At 40.2% G+C, this 25030-nt stretch overlaps 1 protein-coding gene across 1 annotated transcript; it reads right to left on the bottom strand.

Moving 5' to 3' along the window:
• Nucleotides 1–8046: 8046 nt before the first annotated feature.
• On the bottom strand, nucleotides 8047–22358 carry LOC148028806 (mannan endo-1,4-beta-mannosidase 2-like). The gene is made up of 5 exons (XM_087687595.1): nucleotides 21579–22358; nucleotides 11194–11391; nucleotides 10798–10920; nucleotides 9076–9287; nucleotides 8047–8950 (listed from the first exon to the last, which is right to left on the bottom strand). The coding sequence occupies exons 1-5, from the start codon at nucleotides 21927–21929 to the stop codon at nucleotides 8548–8550; spliced, it is 1287 nt and encodes a 428-aa protein (XP_087543721.1). The 5' UTR covers nucleotides 21930–22358; the 3' UTR covers nucleotides 8047–8547.
• Between the last annotated feature and the right edge of the window lie 2672 nt (nucleotides 22359–25030).

Genomic DNA, 25030 nt, shown 5'->3' with positions numbered 1-25030 from the left:
GAGATGCATAGATAGGCACACAAGGTATCAAGGAGAAGGAGGTAGCTTAGTGCATTGAGGGAGAATAGATAGATAGGCATAGATAGATTGCATATAGTAGTTATGGATGAGTAATTCTGAGCAAGAGATTAAGCCAGGATAGATCATCAAGAAAATACACTAATATTGCTACATTAGCCTAGATATGCAGTGCAAGGACAAGCCTAGGGACTCATGAATCAACTTCTTCATGCATGCCCATTCATTCCCTAGCCTAAGTCTCAACTTTAGAACCGTGCAATATATGCCACATAGTCACTATCCTCTTGCCCCCCAAAAGAAAACAAGCAATAAATAACAAGGTGATAGAGATAGTTGGTGCTAAAAAGGATCCACATTGTAGAATATGAAACCCTCATTGACACCAAATGAACTAACTTGCAAAACAACAGTAGCTAACAACCCACAAATTAAAAGCACTTGCACCAAGAAAGGAAATAAAACAGTCATCTTGGCGTAATGAAATCTTCCTAGATGACATAACTCTCAATTATATAACATTGAGTTCCCTAAAAAACTCTCCTAATGCACAACCCCTAGACCAAGGGATGGGCCATTTAGGCCTATAATGAGATGTATCAAATTATTGGCCAACCCCTTTGCATAAATGGCAAGGGGTATCCAACAAATTTATCTATGATGATTCTATGCATCCATGAAAGGACCAGAAGGTGATCTACTACCACTTGCTTATGGACCATACTAATAATTACCAACCAAAAGAGGATATTTCACCAAGCAACCCCCATAGTAGGCATGGGCTTATATCATCCAATAATCCTAAAAGACTCTCATGACCATAGTTGTGAAACACATCTTCAACATAGGCATAATTTGCCAAGGAATCTGCAAAATGGTTCCACTAATGGGGAATCAGCTAGCAAGTCACTAGCTCAAATATCTCAAACATATCAAGAGCAATATGATGATACATACGTAGGATGGGATCCTGCATACTATAGGTCCTATTCAATTGATTGATCACTAGTTGGAGCCACATTTCACTAGTAGCAACTTGTGAATACCACCCCATTTGACCAAATTTTGACCCATTTAATAAGGCCTTGTATTCTTCCATGTTGTTACTAAAAGTACTATCAAGATAAATACCCATTTTCATGATCATTCTATGACAAGGGTCCTTGATGACAACCCCTACACTCGCATGCCTAGCTAGCCCTCTAGAAGCTCCATACAAGTACAACATGTAGACTAAAGCTTCATCAATGTGCCACGGCAAGTGGATCAACCTATTCGTACTTCTAATATTCAAAATCTAAACTAGAGAGGGGGTATGTAACATGCACAATACTTCCTTCCTCAGTAAACTCAATAGGAATGTTTAAAAGAACCCTACAATAGTGGTGTCACTAGATCTTAATACCCCACATGAAAGAACCATCTAACCACTCAGTGACATGGTAATTCTTACTCCACCAAATTATTTTTCCTTAGTGGTATCATTGTTCAAAATACAAATGCTCAAGATATGCAATTAATTATCCTATCTGATGGCCTTGGTATTATTTGCATGTTTAATTTGGATCACGAGACACCTGCTGCAAAGGCACTAAGCTCTACATCATCTCTCTACACATAATAGGGCTTAAGCTTATTGAAATTTACTTGGTTCTTAAACTTTACCCCTTGCAAATATGTTAAAAGGGTTGTAGACCCACTCTTCCCTACAAGTATAATTTTATAAGGACCATCCCACTTGGGTTGTAATTTTCCTAGGAATAATTCCCATTGTGCATCATAGTAGAGAACCAACTGACCCTTAATGAATTTATATTTATTAGCTTGCAAATCATGAAGTGCTTTCATTTGCATTCTCCCTACCTCTTGATTTCATAAAGCGCCTACAATCTAATATCATCAAGACGTGATAGGGAAGTAAGCCGTTCTTGCAACGCTTTTTCTTCGCCTAAAGAATGATTCAATATGAACCTTAATATATGTTAGAATATCATAGTAGCAACATGGGAAAGTGTGCACAAGAGGGAGAAGAGAGCTCAAAGTACAAGAATAAAATCTTTCTCAGTAGGTTGCTCACAAGTACAACTGGGTATTCTCTCACACTTGAGAGAGACCCTTAAGGCTGTTTAAATAGTCTCTAGATGGCTAGGTTCAGGGTTTTCCTTGTCCTCCAATCCATTCACACTTATCTACCCTTATCCACCATTGGATATAGTGGGTTCACGTGCATATCTCTCAATACCCTCCCTCAGTGCTAGAGTGGAATTGGATTATAAGACATGTTAATGTTCCGCCCCTCAATCAAATGAGATGCCTTTATAAATCAGGCTTCAAGAGTGCTTATAGGTAGAGGATTTATAGATTTATAATAGTCAATCCACATCAGGTGATGTGAAGACATAGTTGGACTCCATTTCTTTTAGCACTTTAAGTGTGGTAGGGCATTTATTGGTGATATGCCTTGTCTTCTTACATTCATTGCACTGCATTTTGTCAATATATTTTTTTCCAACATTTTCTTACAATATGTCTATTTTTATTACAAAAGGAGCATTTAGTGGAAATGATATGAACCACAAGTTGATCACGAACTATTAAAGTAGATGCTTGACTAGTGCTACCTTCTTTTTTATTTATTTTCTCCTCATCCAAACAAGATTTGATGGTGCTTTTCGAGGTCAGATTAGGGATGTTTGTAAGACTACTTACAAAGGTTGGGAACACCTTCTTTATAGCTTTCAAGAGAATGGCAATGGAATTTTCGTCATCATGAATTGGAGCTTGAACTAAGGATAGTTGTGCCATGAGCCCCTTCACATGAGAGATAAACTTACCCAAGTCTTCTCCTTACTTATACTCCAGGCTAAAAAATTGGACCTTGAGGAAACTTTTAGAGTTCTTTCCTCTAGCCCCACAAAGCTTTTCAAGCTCGTTCCATTTCTCCTTGGCAGTGGAGAGCTGGTCAATATGATGAATCAAAGATTCATCCAAATGAAGCATTATTATGGGCTGCACACTTTCATCATCTTCTATATCAGTAGGATTGGATGGGTCAATAACTTTGGTCCCTTTGATGAAGGTCCAATAACCCCACTCCATCATTTTATACTCCACTAATACCTACCATGGATGAAATTCATTTCCATCAAACTTACAGATTTGAGGCCTGGCATCAACATAGGCCATGGTCATGGTAGGAAGGTCTTACCGATTGCACTAGGCAATGGTAGTGTCTAATCCTTTACACGACGGCCAATAAGTGCAAAAACAAATGAAATGATGTTTACATCAATAAGTAACATGCTCAAATGTGATGTTCAATAAGATGAGATAAGAGATTACGAAAATGGTCTATGTGTTTATAGCTAAGAGATAGCCTTACAATGGTCAAAATGGGATGATGATACTTAAGTACTCTATGACCGTGCTGAAGGTAAAAAACTTTTAGATTTCTAAAAGTAACCAACAAGTAGTGATCAGCAGATTCAATATTAGTGCTAAGAGGCACTCATTGCCAAGCATATGTGAAGCATTTTGACATTAACCACTTGCATATCAGCTTGAGGAGTCACCTTTGGTAAAAAATGCTCTGAATTTGGAGCTTTCCAATCTACAATGAACAATGCAAAGTATTAATCAATTATTAAAATCATTGTTAATAACTTGAGTGAGAAGAAAACTCAATAAAGACCAAGCTTTGAAGCTTTGGCTGCAAACACACATTTAGGGTTTCACTCTATGTGGACTCCAAAGAATGAATTTTTGGGAGCCCTCTTGGGTGAGGATAGCCCACTTGGGGGGCTAACAAAACCCCATGATGGCTACAAACATTGCAGCCCATGCTTCAACTTCAAACTCCATGCTGCTAAACCTGCACTTTTCTTAAGGAAACTAGCAATGCCACGCTTCTACATGACCGATGTCAGGGTTTAAAGTGACATCTTGAAGTGCCATGAGCTGCAAAACAAATGTCCAAAAGAAACAAAGCCAAGATATGCCCTCCTTTGGCCACACCATCTCTTCCAAGGTCGGAGGTCCAATTTGGATACGGAGGTTGAGAAGATAAGAGAGAAAATGAAGGTCTCATGTGCACTCAAGCTAGGATGTGGATAGGGGAAACTAAATGGATTAGAGAAGGCTCTGATACCATGTTAGAATATCAAAGTAGCAGCATAGGAAAGTATGCACAAGAGAGAGAAGAGAGCTCAAAGTACAAGAACAAAATCTTACTTAGTAAGTTGCTCGCAAGTACAACTGGGATACTCTCTCACACTTGAGAATGACCCTTTGGGCTATTTAAATAGCCTCTAGATGGCTAGGGTTAGGGTTTCCCCTACCCTCCGATCCATTCACACTCATCTATCCTTATCCGGCCCCCTTGGATACAATGGGTTCACATGCTTATCTCTCAACACTATAAGCAACTCATCTCCCAAGGCAAGACACACTCCTCTCCATATACTAATTGAATTGTTTGTGGTATGTGGCTCCTTTTAATGTGATATTATATGCCCAAATAGTCACATAAATATTTTTATCCTAATGATGCTTGCCTTCTAATACAGTCCTAGGAAAAATCCTCACAAGTTGTTTATTAATACTCTATACATCCCCATTCACTTGTTGGAGGTTATAAGGTGTAGTCGTATTATGCTTAATTTTTAGAGCTTCAATATCAACATTTTTATAACCTTATTCAAAAAGTGTGTACCATGATCAAAGACAAGCTCTTTAGATGGACCAAAATGATATACAATTTGCTCAAAAATTAAACTTGTTGTCTCCTTGTCATTACCCTTCGTCTTAGTGTGGGCTTCAAACCACTTTGTAAAGTAGTATGTTGTCACAATCATTAGGGAAATTTAAGATCAAAAAATAGCATTGTAAGGGATTTTGACCAAAATTTCCCCTCAAAGAATGGGGGCACATTAAAATTTTCACAAATATTTAGAACCTACTCTTGAGGAGCTTTCCGTTGATATATGGGTTGTTAGGGTTTGGAAGTGGGACAACAGAGTTATACCAAAGATACCTATTTGCCTAGGGCTAAAGGCAAAAAGGAATCTCATTTTGCTCTTTAAAAGCATGGATTTTAACAAAATCTACCACAAATACAACCACATTATCTCGAAAATATGAATACATTCTTTAAATTGTTGGGCTTGCGTTCAAGCAACATAATTGTGAGTAATTAAGGACTTGAACTTTGAGTTTAGCAAGCCAGGGAACACAAAACTCTTCCATCTCTTTATTCAAAATATCCTTTCGCTTTCTTTATTCTCCATGTCTATCCATGGTATACATATATGCAAATATCTTCACAAGACTTCCCTCTCTTGTCTCCAAAGGGCAACATGCCAATGGCTTTACAACAAAGCTTTTGCATTCTCCCATCAAGCACTTTTGGACATAAAAAACAAGTCTTCTATCTTAGGACCAAACTATTGACTTCCATAGATGTGTAATGCTGTTAAAAGTATGCCTTGGAGATGAGCATGTTTTGGGACTATTTTTCCCCACATACCTCGCAATTGCATGGATATCCAAATACATGGCGACCAAATCTTTGATGAGAATACGTGTGATTAAGTGCATCCTTCAAGAAAGGCATTTAAACGTGATATTCATAGGAGTACATATATCATCCTTCAATCAATGAAAAAAAAAGGCTTTAGTGACTCAAAAGAAAACAATTGAATCTTGCCTTAGTACATTAAATCTATGAAACAATTCAATCTAAAAATGAAACACCAAATAAGTTTGGTGATTGTAAGGTAACAACTCTATGTACATGCAAGCTACCAAGCATACACGTTTGCTACATAATAGTCATACCAATGCTAAGCTAATTAATGCCAAATGTGTATCAATACTATATCTGCTAATTAACACTCATTGTACATACTAGTTAGCAATCCACCGCATGTATACTAGTTTACAGGCTGTTTTTACTACTAAAATGTGTATTGTATATCTACTAATAGTCAATACTCACACAAATGCATGTTAACTAGCACACATATGACTATTGTGATTTCTAACTAATATACAATTGATTATGATGGTTGCTAAATAGCATACATGAGACTTTGGTGACTGCTAGCACACAACGGTTAAGTAGCAGACAATATGCTAGTTAACACTTACAGGGATGCATGTTAATTAGGAAATAGATGATTGTGGTTATTGTAACTAGCATACAATTGATTTTGGTCACTGCTAAATAGCATACATGAGACTTTGGTGACTACTAACTAGCACATAGATCTGTTAACTAGCAAACACTATGCTAGCAAGTATATGTACACTAGTGAACAATTATATAAATGCATGTTAGTGACTACTAACTAGCATATACTTGATTCTGGTGACTACTAACTAGCACACATGACTATTAATAAGCAAACAATGTGCTACCAAACACTTGTATACTAGTCAACTCTTATAGGAATACATGCTAATTAGCATGCAGACTTGTTAACTAGTAGACTGCTAATTAACATGCAAGTCTGAACTAGCCTACTAGTGTACAATCCTATATGCTAGTTACTATAATCATCTGTATACTAATTAGTAGTCACTATGTTAAATTTTATACATGTTACCACTCACCACAATCATTTGTATGCTAGTTAATACATGCATTCTTCTTAACACTAACCTGTATGCTAATTCACAATGACATATATGCTATCTCGTTCACATGTGTATGCTAATCAACACTAACCTAAATGCTAGTTAATAATCTTATCCATGCATGCATGCCATTTAACAAAAATCTATATGCTAGCTAACATGAAACTGCATGCAAGTTATAACAATCAACTATAAGAAAACTCATATATGCTAGCCAACCCTAACAAGAATCCACTAACCTATATACTAGCTAGATAAGAGCTATATGCTAGTTAAGACTAATCTATATCAATCCAATATTTCACATCTTAATTCCCTTTCCATGCCTATAGTGTTATTAATGAATAAATTTACTGTGTTAAGCATGATTCATTGTTTTTTGGATTCGTCAATCTCCTCCAAATGAGTCTAGCCCAAGTTAGGACTTGCCTTTTTCACAACATCATCTCTTTTTCTCAACCTCTTATTGCCTAATGGGAATGTGATTCCAATTCTCTCTCCCAATAGTTCTGATCTAATGACGTTCCCTGTCTCTAGAGTCCATTAACTTGAGGTGATTAAAGACAAAACGCATGGACTAACGAATTTTCATGTTTCTAGAACCCATTAATGGTAGGTGATAGAAGTTCAATTGCACAATTTGTTGGATTTTCATGTCCTTGGAATCCATGGATAGCAAGTCATTAAAGTAGAATGCTACAATTTGCAAACATATGCTAGATTCATGTTGTGTTTTCACTTATCTTGCATATATTGTAAGATTTCAAAGGCAAGATATATGCTAGATTCATGTTATGTTGTCACTTATCTTGCATAAACTGTAAGATTTCAAAGGCAAGATATGTTGGATTATCTACTAGTATTGCAATTCATCTAAAAATAACAATACCTTCTTTTATCAATATTGTAATGCACCTCTATTCTCACAAATAGTGACTACTATTGAGAGAGGTGATTGAGAGCAAGAATAGAAGAAAATGTTGCAAGTTTTTGTGTCCACCACCACTATTAACATTTACTGTGTAGAAATATCCAGGGATACGCTGTGGGAAACATTAACCTACTTACACCCAAAAAGGAAAAATGAAAAGAGCATCAAATTCGAGGTGGTTACAGTTTCCCCTTCAATGATAGCCGCAATTGACTTCCTCTAGTAAGCTTCCACATGCAACAATTACTCGAATTGGCAGATCCATTTGTGTTGTTAGCTACTGTACTATGTATAGACAAGCTGCAACTTAAACTCGCTGCACTAATTTTTCTCAGAATACTTGAGATTTTGATCAAGATACCTAGAGACCTGCATGTCCAATAGATTTCACTGTTCTTCGATGGCCGGTAGAGGATTTGGAAAATGCAAGCAATAAACACTCCAAAAGTGAACATCATTATGGTAACCCTATCAAATAGCAAAAGGTCTTTGAGCATTGTGGCAGATTACAAGGGATATTATGGTGAGTTTTACAAGTTCCAATGGAGTTTTGTCCAAGTAACTCAGAGCAGATCTAGAACCTGGAAGATTGTTTTATCCAGACTTGGAGCATGTCCAAGCCGATGATACACCCCACACCTGGAATCAAAAGATCTGCCTGCTCCTTTCTTTCCGTCCACCATCTGATTTCTTGTGAAGCCAAACATGCATGAAGAACATAAAACACCTGATATAGAGTTGTGACGAGCCATAGAGATTTCCTCCCCAGTGAGAACAAAGAATTGCCTTGTCAAAGATCTGCATTCGAGCCGAAAATGCACAGCTCCAATATACACAAACACAGATGCAAGTAGAGACTTTACAATCTTCTCATGGCAAGGAGACGAGATGGGAGATCCACCACCAAACAACTGTTTCCTTGACTAATGAATGGAAAGAATGGGGAAACTTCCTGATTGCTCTTACTGCTCGTGCACTTTGGAACATGCAGGAAGCTTGGGGTTATAGTTCCCAGATATATTATGCAATCTGCAAGAGTGCTCGAATATCACGTCGTACAACAAGGGCTCCCGCCATGGGATGAGGGTGAATTCATCTCGGAAGCGATCCACGCCCTCCACTAGAAATTGCCAAACCAAGGTTCCAGCCCCAGCACCCTTGCTCCTGGCAGATTCCAGAATTTTACTGTACATCATTTCAAGCATTTTTACCCTGTTCTTAACATGGAAGTCCTGGGTTTGATCCGAGATCCCGAATTCCGTGAAAAGAATTGGCTTCTTTAGTATCTGCGTCCCATCCTCGATATGGGAGGTCACCCACTTTTCAAGGTATTTAAGTTTGTCATCCAGAGATAAATTGGGAACCCTGTTAAGAGCACAGCCAAATACAAAGGGCAATCGAGTGATCTCTTCATCAAAAAATCATCATCGATTTTACAGCGATTTTCAATAACCAGGACTGATGCTTGAACAAAACACATGAGGATGTACCAGATGTCAGGGTAGGTATGAACCGAGGCAAAATCAATGTGCTCTGATTTGGAATGCCTGATGAAGTCTGAACCAAGATTTCCAGCCCAGTCTCCAGGATTCTTGTCTAGCTTATCTGGTGTAGATGAACCGTAAAACCCTTCTAATCCTATAGTGACAAGGTGCTTCTGATCAAGCGACTTCAAGTAGGCAGCCATCTCCTCAATCCAGCTCTGTAGCACATAGCCAAGATGAGAACCAACCTTACAATTCGGGTTGTCCCCTAATAAACCATTTTTAAAAAAAGAGAGTTTCTTATTGTGTGGAGTCGAATGGTCCATTGCCAGCGCGCGGGATCAAAGTCGATGAGTTTCTGGGAACAAGGTGTGATTAAGGTTTTGGTGAAGGGGTATTGTGTGAAATCAAATGGTCCATCACAAACATGCAGAATCAAAATCAATGGGCCTTCTTGTAACAAGACGTATTATAAGTTGTTTGGAAACAAAGGTCCCCAGATTACGACAGCACGGAACTGTTTTCCTTCAGGGACTAACAAGGGCGAGACAATCAATTTTACTAAGACCTCGATTGTGGACATCATATGTGCAGATCTTGAGGGACCAGTATCAGTACTACCTTGCCCTCGACTAGCTCTTGACCTGAAAAGCAGTCATGGCTCAATGACAAGTGTGACTGTCATAAAGGGCCACCTGACAACATTATCTGCACAAATCAGGTGAAGCTTGGCCTTACATACATGAAGATGCCCTATACCGTTGGGCACATTCATTGTGTAACAAAACAAGCTGAAGAAGCCATGTTGAGAATACATCCTCAATCTGCACTAGCTACAGTTCCTTTTCCCTTACAGGACAATCCACATTAGCTTGCCCATTTCAGTTCTACATTATTGTTAAAACCTTGAAAACTGTTATTGTAAAGGAAAATGGTGAGTACACAGCTCTTACTTGTCATAATCTAGCTGGTTTAATAAAAAATAACGAGAAGAAAAAGTTGAGCGGAGGTTGTAAGAAATAATGTTTTCTATCCACTAGAGTGGGAAAGACCATCTGGTTGAAATAGCCCAGAGATCCAATAACTAAGGTTGCCAGCAACTCAGCTCGGACTGTCGAATGGGTAGCCCTGTAAGGTTTACCTCTAGCATCCATTAGCTGTTTTGCTAGTTGTAGTCACTTACCTCCATGCCCAACAGCCTGTTTGTGCGGGCTGGACCCAGTTAAGAGATCTGACGAATCTTATACTTTTCTACGTGCAGTTCATCTATAACCCTTGCCTCTTGGGGCTGGAATACCAGGCCTTGGACCATGGGCTCTTCAAATGCTTGAAACATTTCAATGGCTTTCTTTACATTTATAAGCAAGTGATGCACCCATTGCATCAGACATTGTCCAACATGATGTTGGTGGGTATCAAATAGAAGTGAGCCATTCCACATGGCTGCTGCATTCAGCTCCAAAGATGAACCATTTAACATAAACTACTAAAAAGTGGCAGTTCCTTAATTGACTATAATCACCAGCCAACATAATTGTACACTGAAATGTGCGAACCACATTATATGCTGGGAGGTATAAGCACAATATTAACAAAATTCAAGCTTCAAAACAGTAAGTTAGATAAAATTCAGACTCATTCAAGGTAACTAACTACCAGATGGGGATTAATTTGAGACCAACAAAAGATGACAGAGATTGAAAGGGAGAAAAATAATGAATCTTTCACCTGCAGAGCGTCACCTGATGGGTCAGATGGACAGCGTGGTTCATTCATCAGCTCCCAAGCAAAAATAGTTGGTTCATCTCGATATGCGACTCCACTCAGGCTGTTTACTCTTGTCACTATTTTCTGCCAAATCCACTAACATGCCCATAAACATCTACACACATTCATAACTTTCGAAACTGATGGGAAACCTAATGGAGGTAAAAACACGCACATCTGCACACACGTGCGCATGCGCACATATTTTTCATAGAAAGCCTTGTGTAAATGATACACTAATGAGAGGTTCGCAAATGTCAGAAAACCTTCTAATCAAGTCCTCCCTAACCAAACCCCCCCCCCAAACCAAAACAAAAAGAACCCAAAAAACACAAAAGAAAGAAATTCACGAGTCACCTCCAAGTAAGATTTGTAATAGTCACGGACAGCAACATCTGTGAAGAAGGTATCATTAGAAGATCCAACATCAAAGCCTGCATTACGAGCCCATTCCACATACTGTCCTTTCCCACCAAATGCTGGCAAATTGTTTACAAGACTAAGTAGCAACCGGACACCATGACGCCTTGCCTCCACAATGACATAATCCAATGCCTGAAAACAAGTTAATATGATAACCTTTTAAAAACAGTACGACCATCTAGACTTAGATTGCCTTAGTGATTTATGAAAAACTAAGGTTTGTAAAGTCAATGACCTTTACAAGATACTAAGCGAGGGACCCATGCTTGGTCCACTGCTCAGCACGAAAGAACAGGAAAAGCCTCCATTCATAGACAAATGAAAAACAGAAATAACAAGGAAACGGTCTAGACAATCGAATTAAAAATAATAGAGAGAACAGCTCTGCAGTTATTACGTCTTAAGGAAGAAAAGACAAGTAACATCAACAAAACATCACCACCAAAGAATCTAACCTAACTCCTATAAAGTTCAAGAAAATCACTTAGTTTGATCAATCTTTGCAAAGCACTTTATACTAAGTATGGAAAATAGCTATTTGAATTTGTGAAGCCCTATTATTGGTTGAAACCCCTTGAAGATAAGTGTGCCAATACCTAAACATTTGTTTCACAAGAGAACTGTAGCTATCAAGGGTTCCCAAGCAATTCTATTAGACCCTAACTACGTTTGCATGGGGGAACATTCTAATTTCTGGCATTTCACACATTTCAGCATCATCAACACCCTCACTGTTAAAATGACCCAAGATGGAGTGCTGCTGAACTTAACCATGCCATCCCCGCCAGTCTGCTGAGCTGTGTTCCACCACCCTCCCCAGCCTTCATGCCTCCTGCCCTCTCTTGCTCTTCCTCCTTCAGCATGTGCACTGTTCCCAAGCCATTTCACACTACTCCTTCAGCCTCATTGCACCTGTTAGCAGTCATGTGTGTCTTGCACAATCATCTCTTGCCTGTGAGCCTCAGACAAGAACATTCAAAGCTCTAACACTCCAGCAGTCATGTGTTTTGATGGAGAAGGCACCTCTGTTTAGAGTATGCATTTCTTTTCCAGTCGGTTTTAGTTGTGTTCACACTGGTTGATGGTCATTTCCAGTTCTTTGCATGTCTTTTTCAATGGTTGAAGAGTCAGATCACACTGGACAAGGGCAATCAGCATAATTATCTGGCAATCTGCATTTTTATGAGCCGCCTACATTATTTTATCTCCACTTGGCTGTTCATTATCTTCTGCACATTTCCAGCACACTCCAACATTTGGAACTTTCCTCCATCTTCCAATGTTGCCATTTGTCATCAGCCTAATCATGTGCCCTCATTAACACCTTGCACTGTGTGCAGGGACTGATCAATCCACCTTTGTATTCAGCTTTCATTCTCTTCTATTCTTGCAATCTTTCTCTTCCCTTTTCTCTCCATGTTCGTGTTCCTCTTCTGTTGCACACTCTCACATGGTATCAAAGCCAAAAGAGAGGACTCGAGGTTCTAAGAAGAGAAGACCACACTCAGCTTGGGGTTTGGAGTAAATCTGTCACTAACAATGCAGGTTTGCTACCTTAATTGGCATTCTAAAAAATGTGGGGGGCATCTACAACTTCCTAGTGCAAGGTGTAACTGATTTCTCCTCCGTTTGGACAGCCTGACACCAAAACGTAACACATTCTTGTACGTTTGCAGGTTCTAACCACTCAGACCGTTGCAAAGAGGAACACAAAGATTGGCATTCAGAGCCACAATCATCCAAAGATCAACACTCTAATAGATAGAAACCCGCCCCCCCAAACCCCCACTTCTATACATGTTTCTCACAAAGCTCGTACTAAGGTTCTCACATAGTCATGTGCCCGTCCTTCCTTCTCTCCCCAAAGATCAAGTTTGATCTTTGGTTGTGCAAAGTGAAGTGTATGCTTGACACTTTAGACTTATGGGGATTCATTACTATCCTCATGCCCCTCTAGTGGAGGATCCTTGAATTGAATCAAGCTGCTCTTTGGGATCAACTAAACTCTAGAGCTCAATCCTTCCTCTTCATGAGTCTTGACAATTTTGTCCTTGTGCATGTGCACAGATTTCAAAACACCGCAGAGGTGTGCACGAAGCTCTCATCTCTTTACCATTAGAAGACCTTTGCCCACCACATAATCATAGAGAAGAAACTATGAATGCTCTCAATTGTTGATTCCCCTACTATGCAAAATCACATGAACAAAATGGAGGACATGTGGGATGAGCTTTTGTCCCTTGGTAGGGTGAAATCATCAGAGGATACCACATTGATTCTCCTTACTCATCTACGATCTCCCAAGTATGATGTCTTCCATACTAGTTTGCTTATCTCCAAGCTTACCTCCAAGACTTTCAAGAGACTATTCTATGGGAGAAGTTAGCTTTGCTTGTTTTGGAGCACAAGGACTCTAAGGAGATAGGAGCGAATGGATCACGCTCAACTAAAGCTTTTATTACTGGTTTGGGAGGGGGCAACAAGAAGGACAAGAAGGCTAAGAATAAGAAAAAGAAGCACGTAAAACACTTAGAGGCCTCTTTGAGCTCTGATATAAATTCAAAGGGAAAGCCTCAATTCCCACATTATGAGAAGGGTATCAATCTTGAAAAGAAGTGTTGGAAGAAATACCCTCACTTTTGTACAATAGGGAAGGATGGAGCTAAATCATTTGATCCTTTCTCTACTTCTGCTCCAACTGTTACTCATGAGTCATTCAAAGAGGACTTGGCTCATAAACAACCATGTTTCAAGTAATGACTCTTGGAGGAGATTTGTTGCAGAATGTCCACTTATTAGAGAATATAGTCAACGTTGATGACATCTCATTTGTGTCTATTGGTAGTGTTGACACGCCTGATAGTCTATTGAACTCCGTTTCGAAAGGCCTACATGTTCTAGAATTGGACTTCCTGCTCCTCTCAGTTCATGGCCTTACTAGACTAGGTACCCAAGTTGTCTTCACCAGCAAACAAGACTTCTTTGTAGAGGACTCTTCTACAAGATCCATTTTAGTAACAACTTGGCAGCAAAGGAGGGCTATATAGTTTGCATTCCCCTTCCATTGTGTAGGGTTCTCCAATGCAACTTTCCGTAGCCACCGATTGTGCACCACCTATCCCATAGGTTCCATCGCATTCCCCACCATCTCCTCTAATGGTTCCCTCATACCCCTCATCCATTTCAGAGGGGAACAATATCAATGATGCGGTTGTGGATTCCCTAGCCCCTTGTGTTTCAAAGGGGAATTCCCAGGATCAGGAGGAGTTTCTTCATCCCTGAACTACATCAAGGAACTTCCAACATTGGCACTTCATCCACTACCCTTTGATCCATTCAGTCTTCTTTGGCCTTCAACCACATCCAAGATCTAAGAGGGGGTATTAGCATTCATGTATGACTTGCAAAGTATCTCGTGCTTGTCATTTCTTTTTTGGTAAGTTTTAGGTGTTCACACTGGCTAATGGTCATTTCCAGCTCTTTGCATTTCTTTTTCAAAGGCTTGAGAGTCACTTCAGACTAGACAAGGGCTATCAACATTATTATGTGGCAATCTGTATTTTTCTGAGCTGTCTGCATTATTTGATTGATTATTTGCAGGTCAGCCAAGTGGGTCACCGAGAAAGCAAATAAAGTTTGGTTTGCTTATGTCAATAGAGCTAAGTAGTGTGATTGACCGCTTCATCTTTGAAAGCCTAAGCTTTCGTATCAAGGGAAAGTTTTCATATGGAGGCTTCTTATTGGAGGTCATCCAACTTGTAATGTGTTGTGCGGTCACAAGATATCCTGTGGAAGATGTGTTATTTGTACTACTTACGATGAGACCCCTACTCATCTTTGCATGTCTTACTCCGTTGCCAAATATATTTGGGGCTTCATTTCCAAGGTATGGACCTTAGTGACACTTCAAAGAACACCCATCTGTTCTTTTATTTTTTCTATCCATTGCTTCATGAAAGCACGATGGCTCACCATAGTCTGTCAACATGACACAATCAGCCACATAATTGACACTAGAAACAAACCCATCTGGCTGTCTTTGCACTCTGGTCAATCTACAGGCCCAATGGTCAAGATTTGTTGGCTGTTCAACCTGCAAAATTGCATTAACAGCTTGTTATTTTGCAGGTTCAACATGCTGTACAGATGGTTCTAGCTGTTCCAAAGGCGTCTGTTCTTGCTGATTTGTGATACATCATGGGCAATATCTTACTAAACATTTTCAACATTCCTACATTTTCAAGGACATTTACAACAAGTATTTGCTACCGTCTAGTGAGCATTCTTTGCTATCCTATCCGTACATTGCCCTATACCTTATCTGCACATTGCTATCCCTAAATTTTCCATTTGCTATCCATTTACTATCCCTAAAGGTGGTGCGATAGCCTTTATCAACTAGCTGCCCTATGCTTATCAAGCTCTTCTTGAGTTGAAATACATGCCTCACATTATGCAAAACAAATACGGAGCCATGCTAAAATTCCAATTTCACATTGCCAAAGCCTGCAATTTTACATACATAGTTATCCCCCAAATGGACAATACCACGTGCATCACCGTTGTAGTCCGAAAATCACTCATTATGTAATATAACATGAAAAGATGCACCTGAATCAAGTATCCAAGTGTGCATGTCATCCTCAAAATTGACAATCAATGCATGTGAATTTAAAGAAAAACCAAAAAGTATATCACCATCACTATCATTCTCATGAGTAACTACATTTACCTCTTCTATCCTTACATTGCTCTTCTTGGCAAGTTGGCTGTCTTTTTTCTCAAACTTTTTGTCTTCAATATTTTTATTTTTGTCTTTCTCTTTCTTCAATTGAAAACAGGCTCATTTGTAATACCCTCTCTTGCTACAATGATGACATTCCACATTTTTGCCACAAGACTTGATGCATGCTCTATTTTCAAAACTGCTATTTTGCTTAAATCTACCCCTAGTGTGCAATGCATTAGAAGACTTACTTGCTGAATTATCTTGCCTATTGAGTTATTCCATCAGCAAGAAACTCTTCACATCAGAGTGTAACAATTGAGCATTTGAGTTACTCAAGGTTGTGTCCTAAAAGTATCCCAACTTTCAAGCAGAGCGTATAGCAAAAAATAGCTTTAAATTTATCATCAATATGGAAATCCAAAGCAACCAGCTGACTGAAAATTGATTTGAACTCGTTCAAATGTACAAACATGGCTATACCTTCTTTCATGTGAAAGTCCATCAACTTTTTCAGCCAATAAACCTTGCTTGCTACACTTTTTTGAGCATACAATTCTTCAAGTCTTTGCCACATTGCATATACTAAATTCAACTTCTCAATGTTAAAGAGCAAGTTGTCTAACACTAAAAGCTCAATGGTAGAGCGTGCAAACTCATCCAAATCATCCCACTATTCTTGTTCCATATGTGCTAGTTTTATTCCCTTCACTTTGATAGGCTTTGTCTATTTCTTCTGCACCAAGACATTGTAGCACTATTTTTGCCATATTGCAAAATTGTGTGCGCCCTCAAGATTCTTAATGTGCAAAAGATTGTTGCTATCATTGTTTCCAGCCATAATTTGCAGCATTGAATTAACTCAAAAGTCACCAAACACAAGCCCAAATGCCACGCAAGTGACCACGGTACACTGCAAGTACCAACCAACAGTGAAAAAAAAATTTAAATGTAAAAATTTCAGATCTGCAAATTGATTTTCAAAATCAAAGAGTGTCTGCTTTTGCACTTCACAAGAAACAACCACATTTAGAGACCAAGGCACCAATTACATGTGAAATCCCCAAAATTTGACTGCAATTTCTGCTCCAACAACGTTCATGAGCATAAATTTGACAATTATGGTCAAAAGCCCCAAAGTTTCAAAAGGAAATCCATCTAGATTGCATCAATACATGTACCCAAGTGCATATACCAAGCAATTCTTGCACAAATTGATGAAATTTTGCAAAAGCCCAATTTTCTCAAATCCATAATGCACAAATTTCAATGAAATTGAAAATTTTTCACTAAAATATGAAAAGCCTCAAAATTTCCCAGGCAAATATGCACTGATTTTGCAATTTCTGAGTCAGATTGTCCTATTCTACATCACAGTCCCCAAATTTGAGAAAAGCCCCAAATTTTTAGGCTAATATTGCACAATGCACATGTGTACATGAACACCCATCAATGGAGAATTTTTAAAAATTTACCCCAAAAATAAAGTCACGTCCTGCCCGCTTGGTTGCAGCCCGTGCCTGCGCTGGCCGGTCGACTAACTGCGCAGCCTGTCCTCGTCAACTGCTGGACCCGTCAACTGACTGCGCACCCATCCTCGTCAAATCTATGCCCGACTGCCTTCGTCAGGCAGTCGCCTGTCCACATGCTGCACACCTAGTCACATCGACCTGCTCCCCCAGCTATCCACTTGGCAATCGTCTATTTCTCTTGCCTCACTGCGACCAATCGCGCTGCCTGTCCAGCTCTCGCTCTGATACCAGTTTGATGACGAGTGTGCAAGAGGATTGAGACAGTGTGCAACAGAGATACCCACAGTGAAAGAGGAAGAGAGAGCACAGTAGAGAGTGACCAGAAAGAGTGACAGCACGACACAAAAAAATACTTTGGTACAATGACAAGATGTTCCACTTTAGCTACTTTAGGTTTTGATAACATGTATAAAGTACAAGTGTAAGGGTGTCTGCACACCCCAACAGTTTAAAAGGCACGGAAAGCCTTTATCCCCAATAAGACACGTATAGGAGATTAATGCTCCGCAAGCTAGAGCGAAGCCCTTTACATACGCACGACCCCTTACATACGCATGACATTGTATCAGCTAGAACTCTTTTATTGCTAGAGTTTTCCTTACTTTAGCCTTTAGTCTTCTTGTATTGTCTATTACATTTTCATTCGCCGTTTTCAAACAATTGTACAATCATACAAATGATTGTAACTCATGGTCTCATAGATCACTTTGGCCTTTTTGTAGATGTTAATATATCATTTCGTGTGTGTGTGTGTGTGTGTGTGTGTGTGTGTGTGTGTGTGTCATAGGTAAATACAAGAGATTATCGCTCGAGCTAGACCTACGCCCTTCATATCTACATGAGATTGTACTATCTAGAGTCATTGTTACTAGATAGAGTTCTATGTTGTATGCATAGCCTTAGTTAGTTTCCTTCTTATTTGCTTTGTGCTACATGTTTTGCTCAAACAATTGTACCATCATACACATGATTGTAACTCGGTCTCATAGGTCATTTTGGCTAGTTGCAGAAGTTAATATATCCTCTCTCTCTCTCTCTCTCTCTCTCTCTCTCTCTCTCTCTCATATACATTTGCTCTGGTTTCAATCCATCTTTGTCTCTTTCTATCTATTGTTTGGTCACATCACGCTCCCGCAATTAGTCATTGTCTGAGTGGCACTCATAGCACAAACCACTTGGCAATTCAAGCCCAACAACTTGCATTCCTAGCCACACTACACTGTCCAACAACCAACTCTCATGAAAGACAATGATTGTTGAACAGCCTTGCGCTCCTTGAGCATCCGTCGTGCCACACCTGGCATACTAGGTATGTTGATTGAGTTTCATCTCAACATTCTTCCTCTCCTCTCTCCATTTGTGTTTTCTAAGGTCACTTGTTGGTCATGTTTGTACATTTTGTTTTCTCTAACAAACCTAGTGTATCCTCACATAAGGTGCCTTTATCTAGGCTTACAAGTTGTATAAGAGTGGATACGAAGAAGAGCTAAGTAGACTCTCTATGAGCACCTCCCTAGAGAAGCCCTAAAAGCACTTCAAAATGGGCTAGCGCTAGTCCCCCCAAGGAACCCCAAGCAAGGCTATCACCCATGACCTCATGATAGGAGCCCTAAAAGCACTTCAAAATGGGCTAGCGCTAGTCCTCCCAAGGAACCCCAAGCAAGGCTATCACCCATGACCTCATGATAGGAGCCCTAAAAGCACTTCAAAATGGGCTAGCGCTAGTCCCCCCAAGGAACCCCAAGCAAGGCTATCACCCATGACCTCATGATAGGGGCCCTTGATAACTTGCCAACCAATGGAAGGTGCCTCAAATGTCTACATTCATTTACTCTCTCCCAATTGCCCCAATGAAGTCAAGTCCACATAAAGCATCACCTAACCATTTAATATCAAAGCTACACCAATGTCAACTGTCCATGGCAGCTTCTCCTCGTTTTGGGGCCTTACGCATTGGCAATCAGAGCAAAGGTAGGTAACTGAGAAGTGGGCATTCGAGTAACCTCCAACAATGGGATGTTTAACATTACATAAATTCATTTCACTAATGGTTCGCTAGAGATACATGTGCGCCATCATCACGAGTCCCCATGAAACCCTCGTTGTATGACACATGACACATAACATCACAAATCATGCCATTGATTACATCACATCACAATCTGGTTTTCAATTCACTTTTGACTAATGTACTTAAACAGTACCACGGTACAGAAATTCCTGGTCCATAGCACCTCAATACATTCAAACTCAATTTACAAAATCATCACCACTAACTTTGAAGGGGTGCCAAAGTTTCATACAATAATGATTTATTTATTTTTTTCACCAGACTTGGCTCTTGTGTTTGCCACTGGAATCATTTGAAAGTCATTTACCCCTGTTAAGATGCACTTGGCAACTATGACTTATCTGCACATTGCCTGAGCCCCTCCCAAATGTGATAAAATCCATCTCAGCCTCCTTGACTGATTTTCCCTCTAGAACAATAGCCTCCTTTGTTGTAAAGGGTGCCTGAAGCTATGACATACAAGACACATGCATACAGCATTGTGTGTCTGGGTAGGTTACTCTATGTCTGGAAAAAGATTGACCACAGGCTTCTAGAAGTGATAACAGCATTGGGCCATGTGCTGATTTCCAAAAATACTGGAATCAAATCAAGTGGAATGCAGCAAATTGAGTGGAACTGAGTTTTTCATTCTAGCTCAAGTGTCACAGATGGAGGGACTGCAGGTACTACATCTTTAGGCATGGAAGATTAGATATTGACTGCTCAATTAAAGTAGAAGAGGCAGAGATGATTTAGAATCATGTCCTTGAGGTCAGCATCTGGCCCTGACAACAGCATCAGGGATATATCTCTCACATTTCCAAGACCTCTTAGATTTCCAAGTGCACTATAACCTACAAATACCAATCGCTTTAACAACTTAGGTTGTAGCTTGGGTACATGCAGAAAAGCATTAGAACCAAAACCTTCTTTTAATGCAAGCATCTAATAGTTACTGTCCCTACTTTTGTTGGGCAGCAATTAATGATATAGCTAGTCTTGCAAAAGACCACACAAAGCAAGCTACCGCCATATACTCTCTCTCTCTCTCTCTCTCTCTCTCTCTCTCTCTCTGTGCGCGCGTGCGCATGCACATATAGATCCCTTGACACCTTTATCCTGGTATCATCATCACATATTATATTCAAGGGAATGCTGATTGTTGTTCTAAAAGATAGGGTCCTATGAAGATGTCTCAAGTGCTTATAATGTTTGCAAATCCCACCAATATGTAACAACGTTAATCCATAGCATTCTGCGAGCAGGATATATTCATGGCTTCTTGTGGCACTGATCTTGACGATCGTGGTAAACTACTTGTGTAACCCTTCGTGGCGCGGTCCATGTTGCTTGCATTGTAGGCAAGTGCTCCATACTCCATTGGGTTGCCTTCATTTGGAAAAACCCCATTACTATGGACTGGCGAAAAACCTGCTCCAAGCTTCTGAAAGGTAAGCACCCCTAACGGGAATGCCAAATGAAAGTTCCTCCTCTCACAAAATGGAGGAGTGAGTCAACAACTAAGACAACTATGAGTCTTTGCTTTAAAAGAAAACTTGAGAGTCTGTCATCTTGTAAAGGCCCTCTCCATGGACACCAGAGAATCAGCCAATTTAAACTTCCAAGCAAAGATTGACTGGTTCAACTGGCCAAATCCTAATCTTCATAGTGGCTTCCTCTCTTCTATGCGATATCACATATGGAATGGCAAATTCGTTCTTCACATCAATACATGTGCAGTCACATCCTCATCGAAAGAAATGTCAATCATAATCAGCTATTAGCTGAACAGCTACTAGCAGGTTTAGCTCACCCAACATAGAGTCTGTAACAGTGACTTTCAACCTAAACTGGCAGAATCACCATCGAATTGCAAACACAAGCAAACAACATAACACCTTGGCACAACACAATAGGCCTCTGAAATGTATCTCTTGCATTCATCAACAAGCAGATCACTGCAAAGCCATTAACAGAAAATCGACTAAAAGATCATAGAAATGCTCACTCTAAACATGTCCTCGCTGTACTGCCCGGGCTCAGCTTGCAATCCGTCTATCCCATCATAAAATGCCCACGTGCGACACACTGAGAGCCCCATGCTGGCACCCTTCTCCAGAATAGTCTTGACTGAAGTTCTGGTAGAATAATCACTACCCTGAGCCATGAGCCAATAAGAATTCCATCCATTCACATAAAATGGCCTGTTGTCAATTGTGAACTGAGTCCCATTCTTCTGCACAAAGCTCAAGTGAGGCTGAATGATGAACTCCCACTGGACATTGGTGAGCAGCAGGCATATGAGGCCGACGCCAACAACAAACGGCACCACCGTCTGGGATCCTAGGCCCCCCCACATTGGGCTGCAGAGCTTCTTCACAGAGAATGCAGGCCAGTGGGCAGGGCTGCCTGCCCGCTTGAGGGCGCCGCGGGTCACCGTGGTGGAAGAAGGGCGTCTGCGAGAGGGAATTTGTGCTGATCAGGGGCGATGGCATCTGATCCGAGGTACTGCAGCATGGTGGCTAAGAACTGGGACAAAATGCCTCTTTAATACAAGATTCAATTGAACGAGAAAAATGCCAATTGGGTAATAGTATCTGGGCTGCAAAGTTGGAGCTTTGCGTGCCAGAGCAGGGCAATGGTAGCTTCGGATGGGAGGTCTCTGTTTTTCTCTCCAACCAGGCTTATTTTGGTGGGAAAAGCTTGTTATTGGCGGTCGAGACGTTCGATTCAAGGCACCATCAGAGTGTGAAACAAGTCCCCGCAAAACCTGCAGTGATCATGATCAGAGGCTGCTCCACCCTCGCAGTTGGCGGGTTATCGTCCAACAGGTTTAAATCTCTGCAACAGTCGATTTTAAAATGTCCAATAATCAATTTCTTTTCGAGAGGAATCGAGTTTTAAGAAAGGCATCTTCGTGAAGAGAAAAGTGTTTGGTTAGTGGAACTCTCTCTTATTATTCAGATTAACTGGTTTAATTAATTCATTCATTCATCTATGCGTCGTTTTGACCAGCCTAAGTGTTTGGGTTGAGAAGTCTCTCTCTCTCTCTCTCTCTCTCTCTCTCTCTCTCTCTCTCTATAGGCCAAGGGAGCCATTGGATAATAAGTACTTTATAAAAAAATCGTTTTGCTTGGATGGAGTTTTGGTTCTAGACCCATAAACGCTTTACAACGATAGACTCTTTTTAAGTAGGCAAACTTTCCAAGTCTAATATTAACATTGGCATTGCTATATTCTATAAAACCTGAATATTAACTACTAGTTTAAGACACACTTGTGCTTTTTTTAAAAAGCACTCGGTATCTCCATTGGCTCAAATTTGCACTATCGCAGTATTCAAATGCTTTAAGAAGGGGGAGGGACATGTCTTTAACTGTCATTGGGGTTATCGTCTTATTGGGAAAGTTACCTGGTTATTTTCTAGAGTTACTTTCCACAGTTTCCACCAAATAAAGATCAACCTTTATTGTGAAAACATGAAATTCCAAGCCTAAAAATTACCCTCAAGCTTTGGTGCCAAAAGCTAGAAGAGATGTGAAGATGTTGATTGGGCTTTGATGTGAAAAACTAGGAAATATGTGAAAATCTTGATTGAGCAACAACTAGAGACAAGTAGGTACTGGGATACTCCTTATAGAAGTGAGCATTAGGCATTCTAAACTAACTTGAAATCAAAATCTACATCTAAAATTTTCACCCTTTAACATATGTAATACTAAGAGTCTAGAGAGTATGTTTTGCTTCTTTTACATGATTTTTAGTGGTCCAAAAGCTTGAAAGAGATTTGAGCTATTACACAATCCCTGATGATATAGTAAACATGAAAGAAGGTAATCAACATGTTCATCCATCTAGGACCATACCATTAGGTGCATGTGCACACTTGATTTTGCAAGGTGCAAAAATGCAACTTTTTCTTACGTGTTGCATGTTATATGCATGCTCATCTAGCAGGTGTTGAAACATTTCTCATGTCCCAATGGATGCATAAAACTATGGCCCAATGGAGTAAAATGTTAAGGCACAAGTGCACAAAATAGATAGACAAAAAATAAAAGAATTGATAAACAAAGTTGAAGGTATAACTAGCCTTACCTCTTCTATCCTCTAACACACTTTTGGACATGCTAACTCCTAGAACATAAGTGAGAAATCACATGAGAGTTGGGTATTTGAGCCTTCTACAATGTTACTATGTGCACTCTGCCATGGTTGTCAAAAACCTCAATATTGAATCTAAAACAGACTCTATTAATGATTAAAAGCCATCTTATTTTGAGTGGATGCTCAAAAGCCATCACCACCTAATTTTTATAACACAATGCTAATATTGACTTGCGAAGTCACAATCTCCCACACCACCTTTCTTCACCATGCAATATTAGCATTAGAGGCTCCATCTTAAACTTCTTACCTCTTCTAAGCATGCAAAAACTCCCTCCACTTTGTAGGGTCTCGACTTTAAAGATATTATGAAACAAATCTAATCTAGAGAAAAATAAATGAACCCCAAATACATATATCTCATGTGTCTCTAAGTTGTTTTCCTCAAAAACACCAAGGCACAACAAATTAGACTACACAAACATGGATATTTGAAACTCCCTCCACTTTGTCGGGTCTTGACTTTAAAGATATTATGAATCAAATCTAATCTAGAGAAAAATAAATGAACCCCAAATACATATATATCATGTGTCTCTAAGTTGGTTTCCTCAAAAACACCAAGGCACAACAAATTAGACTACACAAGCATGGATATTTGAAGCTTTGTGTGTGTGTGTGTGTGGGTGTGTGCGTGTGGGTGTGTGCGTGTGTGTGTGTGGGTGTGGGTGTGTGTGTGTGTGTGTGGGTGTGTGTGTGTGTGTGCATGTGTGTGCGTGTGTGTGTGTGCGTGTGTGTGGGTGGGTGGGTGTGTGCGTGTGTGTGTGTGTGTGCGTGTGTGTGTGTGTGTGTGCGTGTGTGTGTGTGTGTGTGCGTGTGTGTGTGTGTGTGTGTGTGTGTGCGTGCGTTCGTGTGTGTGTGTGGGTGGTTGTGTGTGTGTGTGTGTGTGTGTGTGTGTGTGTGTGTGTGTGCGTGCGTGCGTGCGTGCGTGCGTGCGTGCGTGTGTGCGTGCGTGCGTGCGTGCGTGCGTGCGTGCGTGTGGGTGGTTGGGTGTGTGTGTGTGTGTGTGTGTGTGTGTGTGTGTGCGCGCGCGCGCGTGCGCGTGCGCATGCGCGTGCGCGTGCGCGTGTGCGTGTGCGTGTGCGTGTGAGTGTGTGTGTGTGTGTGTGCGTGCGTGTGTGCGTGCATGCGTGTATGTGTGCGCGCGCGCGTGCGTGTGTGTGTCCAGCATTTTATTTGTGCAAGGGTTTGTAAGCACATACAATGATTATGTAACTACATGTTATGAATTCATATAACCGTATCAATGTCCGATAAAGCAACATCTTGCCTGGTGAGGGTTGCACCCAAGTG

The sequence above is a fragment of the Lygodium microphyllum genome, chromosome 11, assembly GCF_053477565.2.
Source record: "Lygodium microphyllum isolate KBCC chromosome 11, Lygodium_microphyllum_v1.1.10, whole genome shotgun sequence".
Lineage (NCBI taxonomy): Eukaryota > Viridiplantae > Streptophyta > Polypodiopsida > Schizaeales > Lygodiaceae > Lygodium > Lygodium microphyllum.
This window is presented reverse-complemented; position numbering and strand designations above follow the sequence as displayed.

Bases quoted from the DNA above. Each gene is read 5' to 3' on its own strand.
- LOC148028806 (XM_087687595.1), bottom strand. From the start codon at position 21,929: ATGTGGGGGGGCCTAGGATCCCAGACGGTGGTGCCGTTTGTTGTTGGC. The intron at 10,921-11,193 runs GTGACTCGTGAA...TGGATTTGGCAG, and splicing joins ATTACAAATCTTACTTGGAG to AAAATAGTGACAAGAGTAAA. The intron at 8,951-9,075 runs GTACATCCTCAT...TGCTCTTAACAG, and splicing joins CATACCTACCCTGACATCTG to GGTTCCCAATTTATCTCTGG.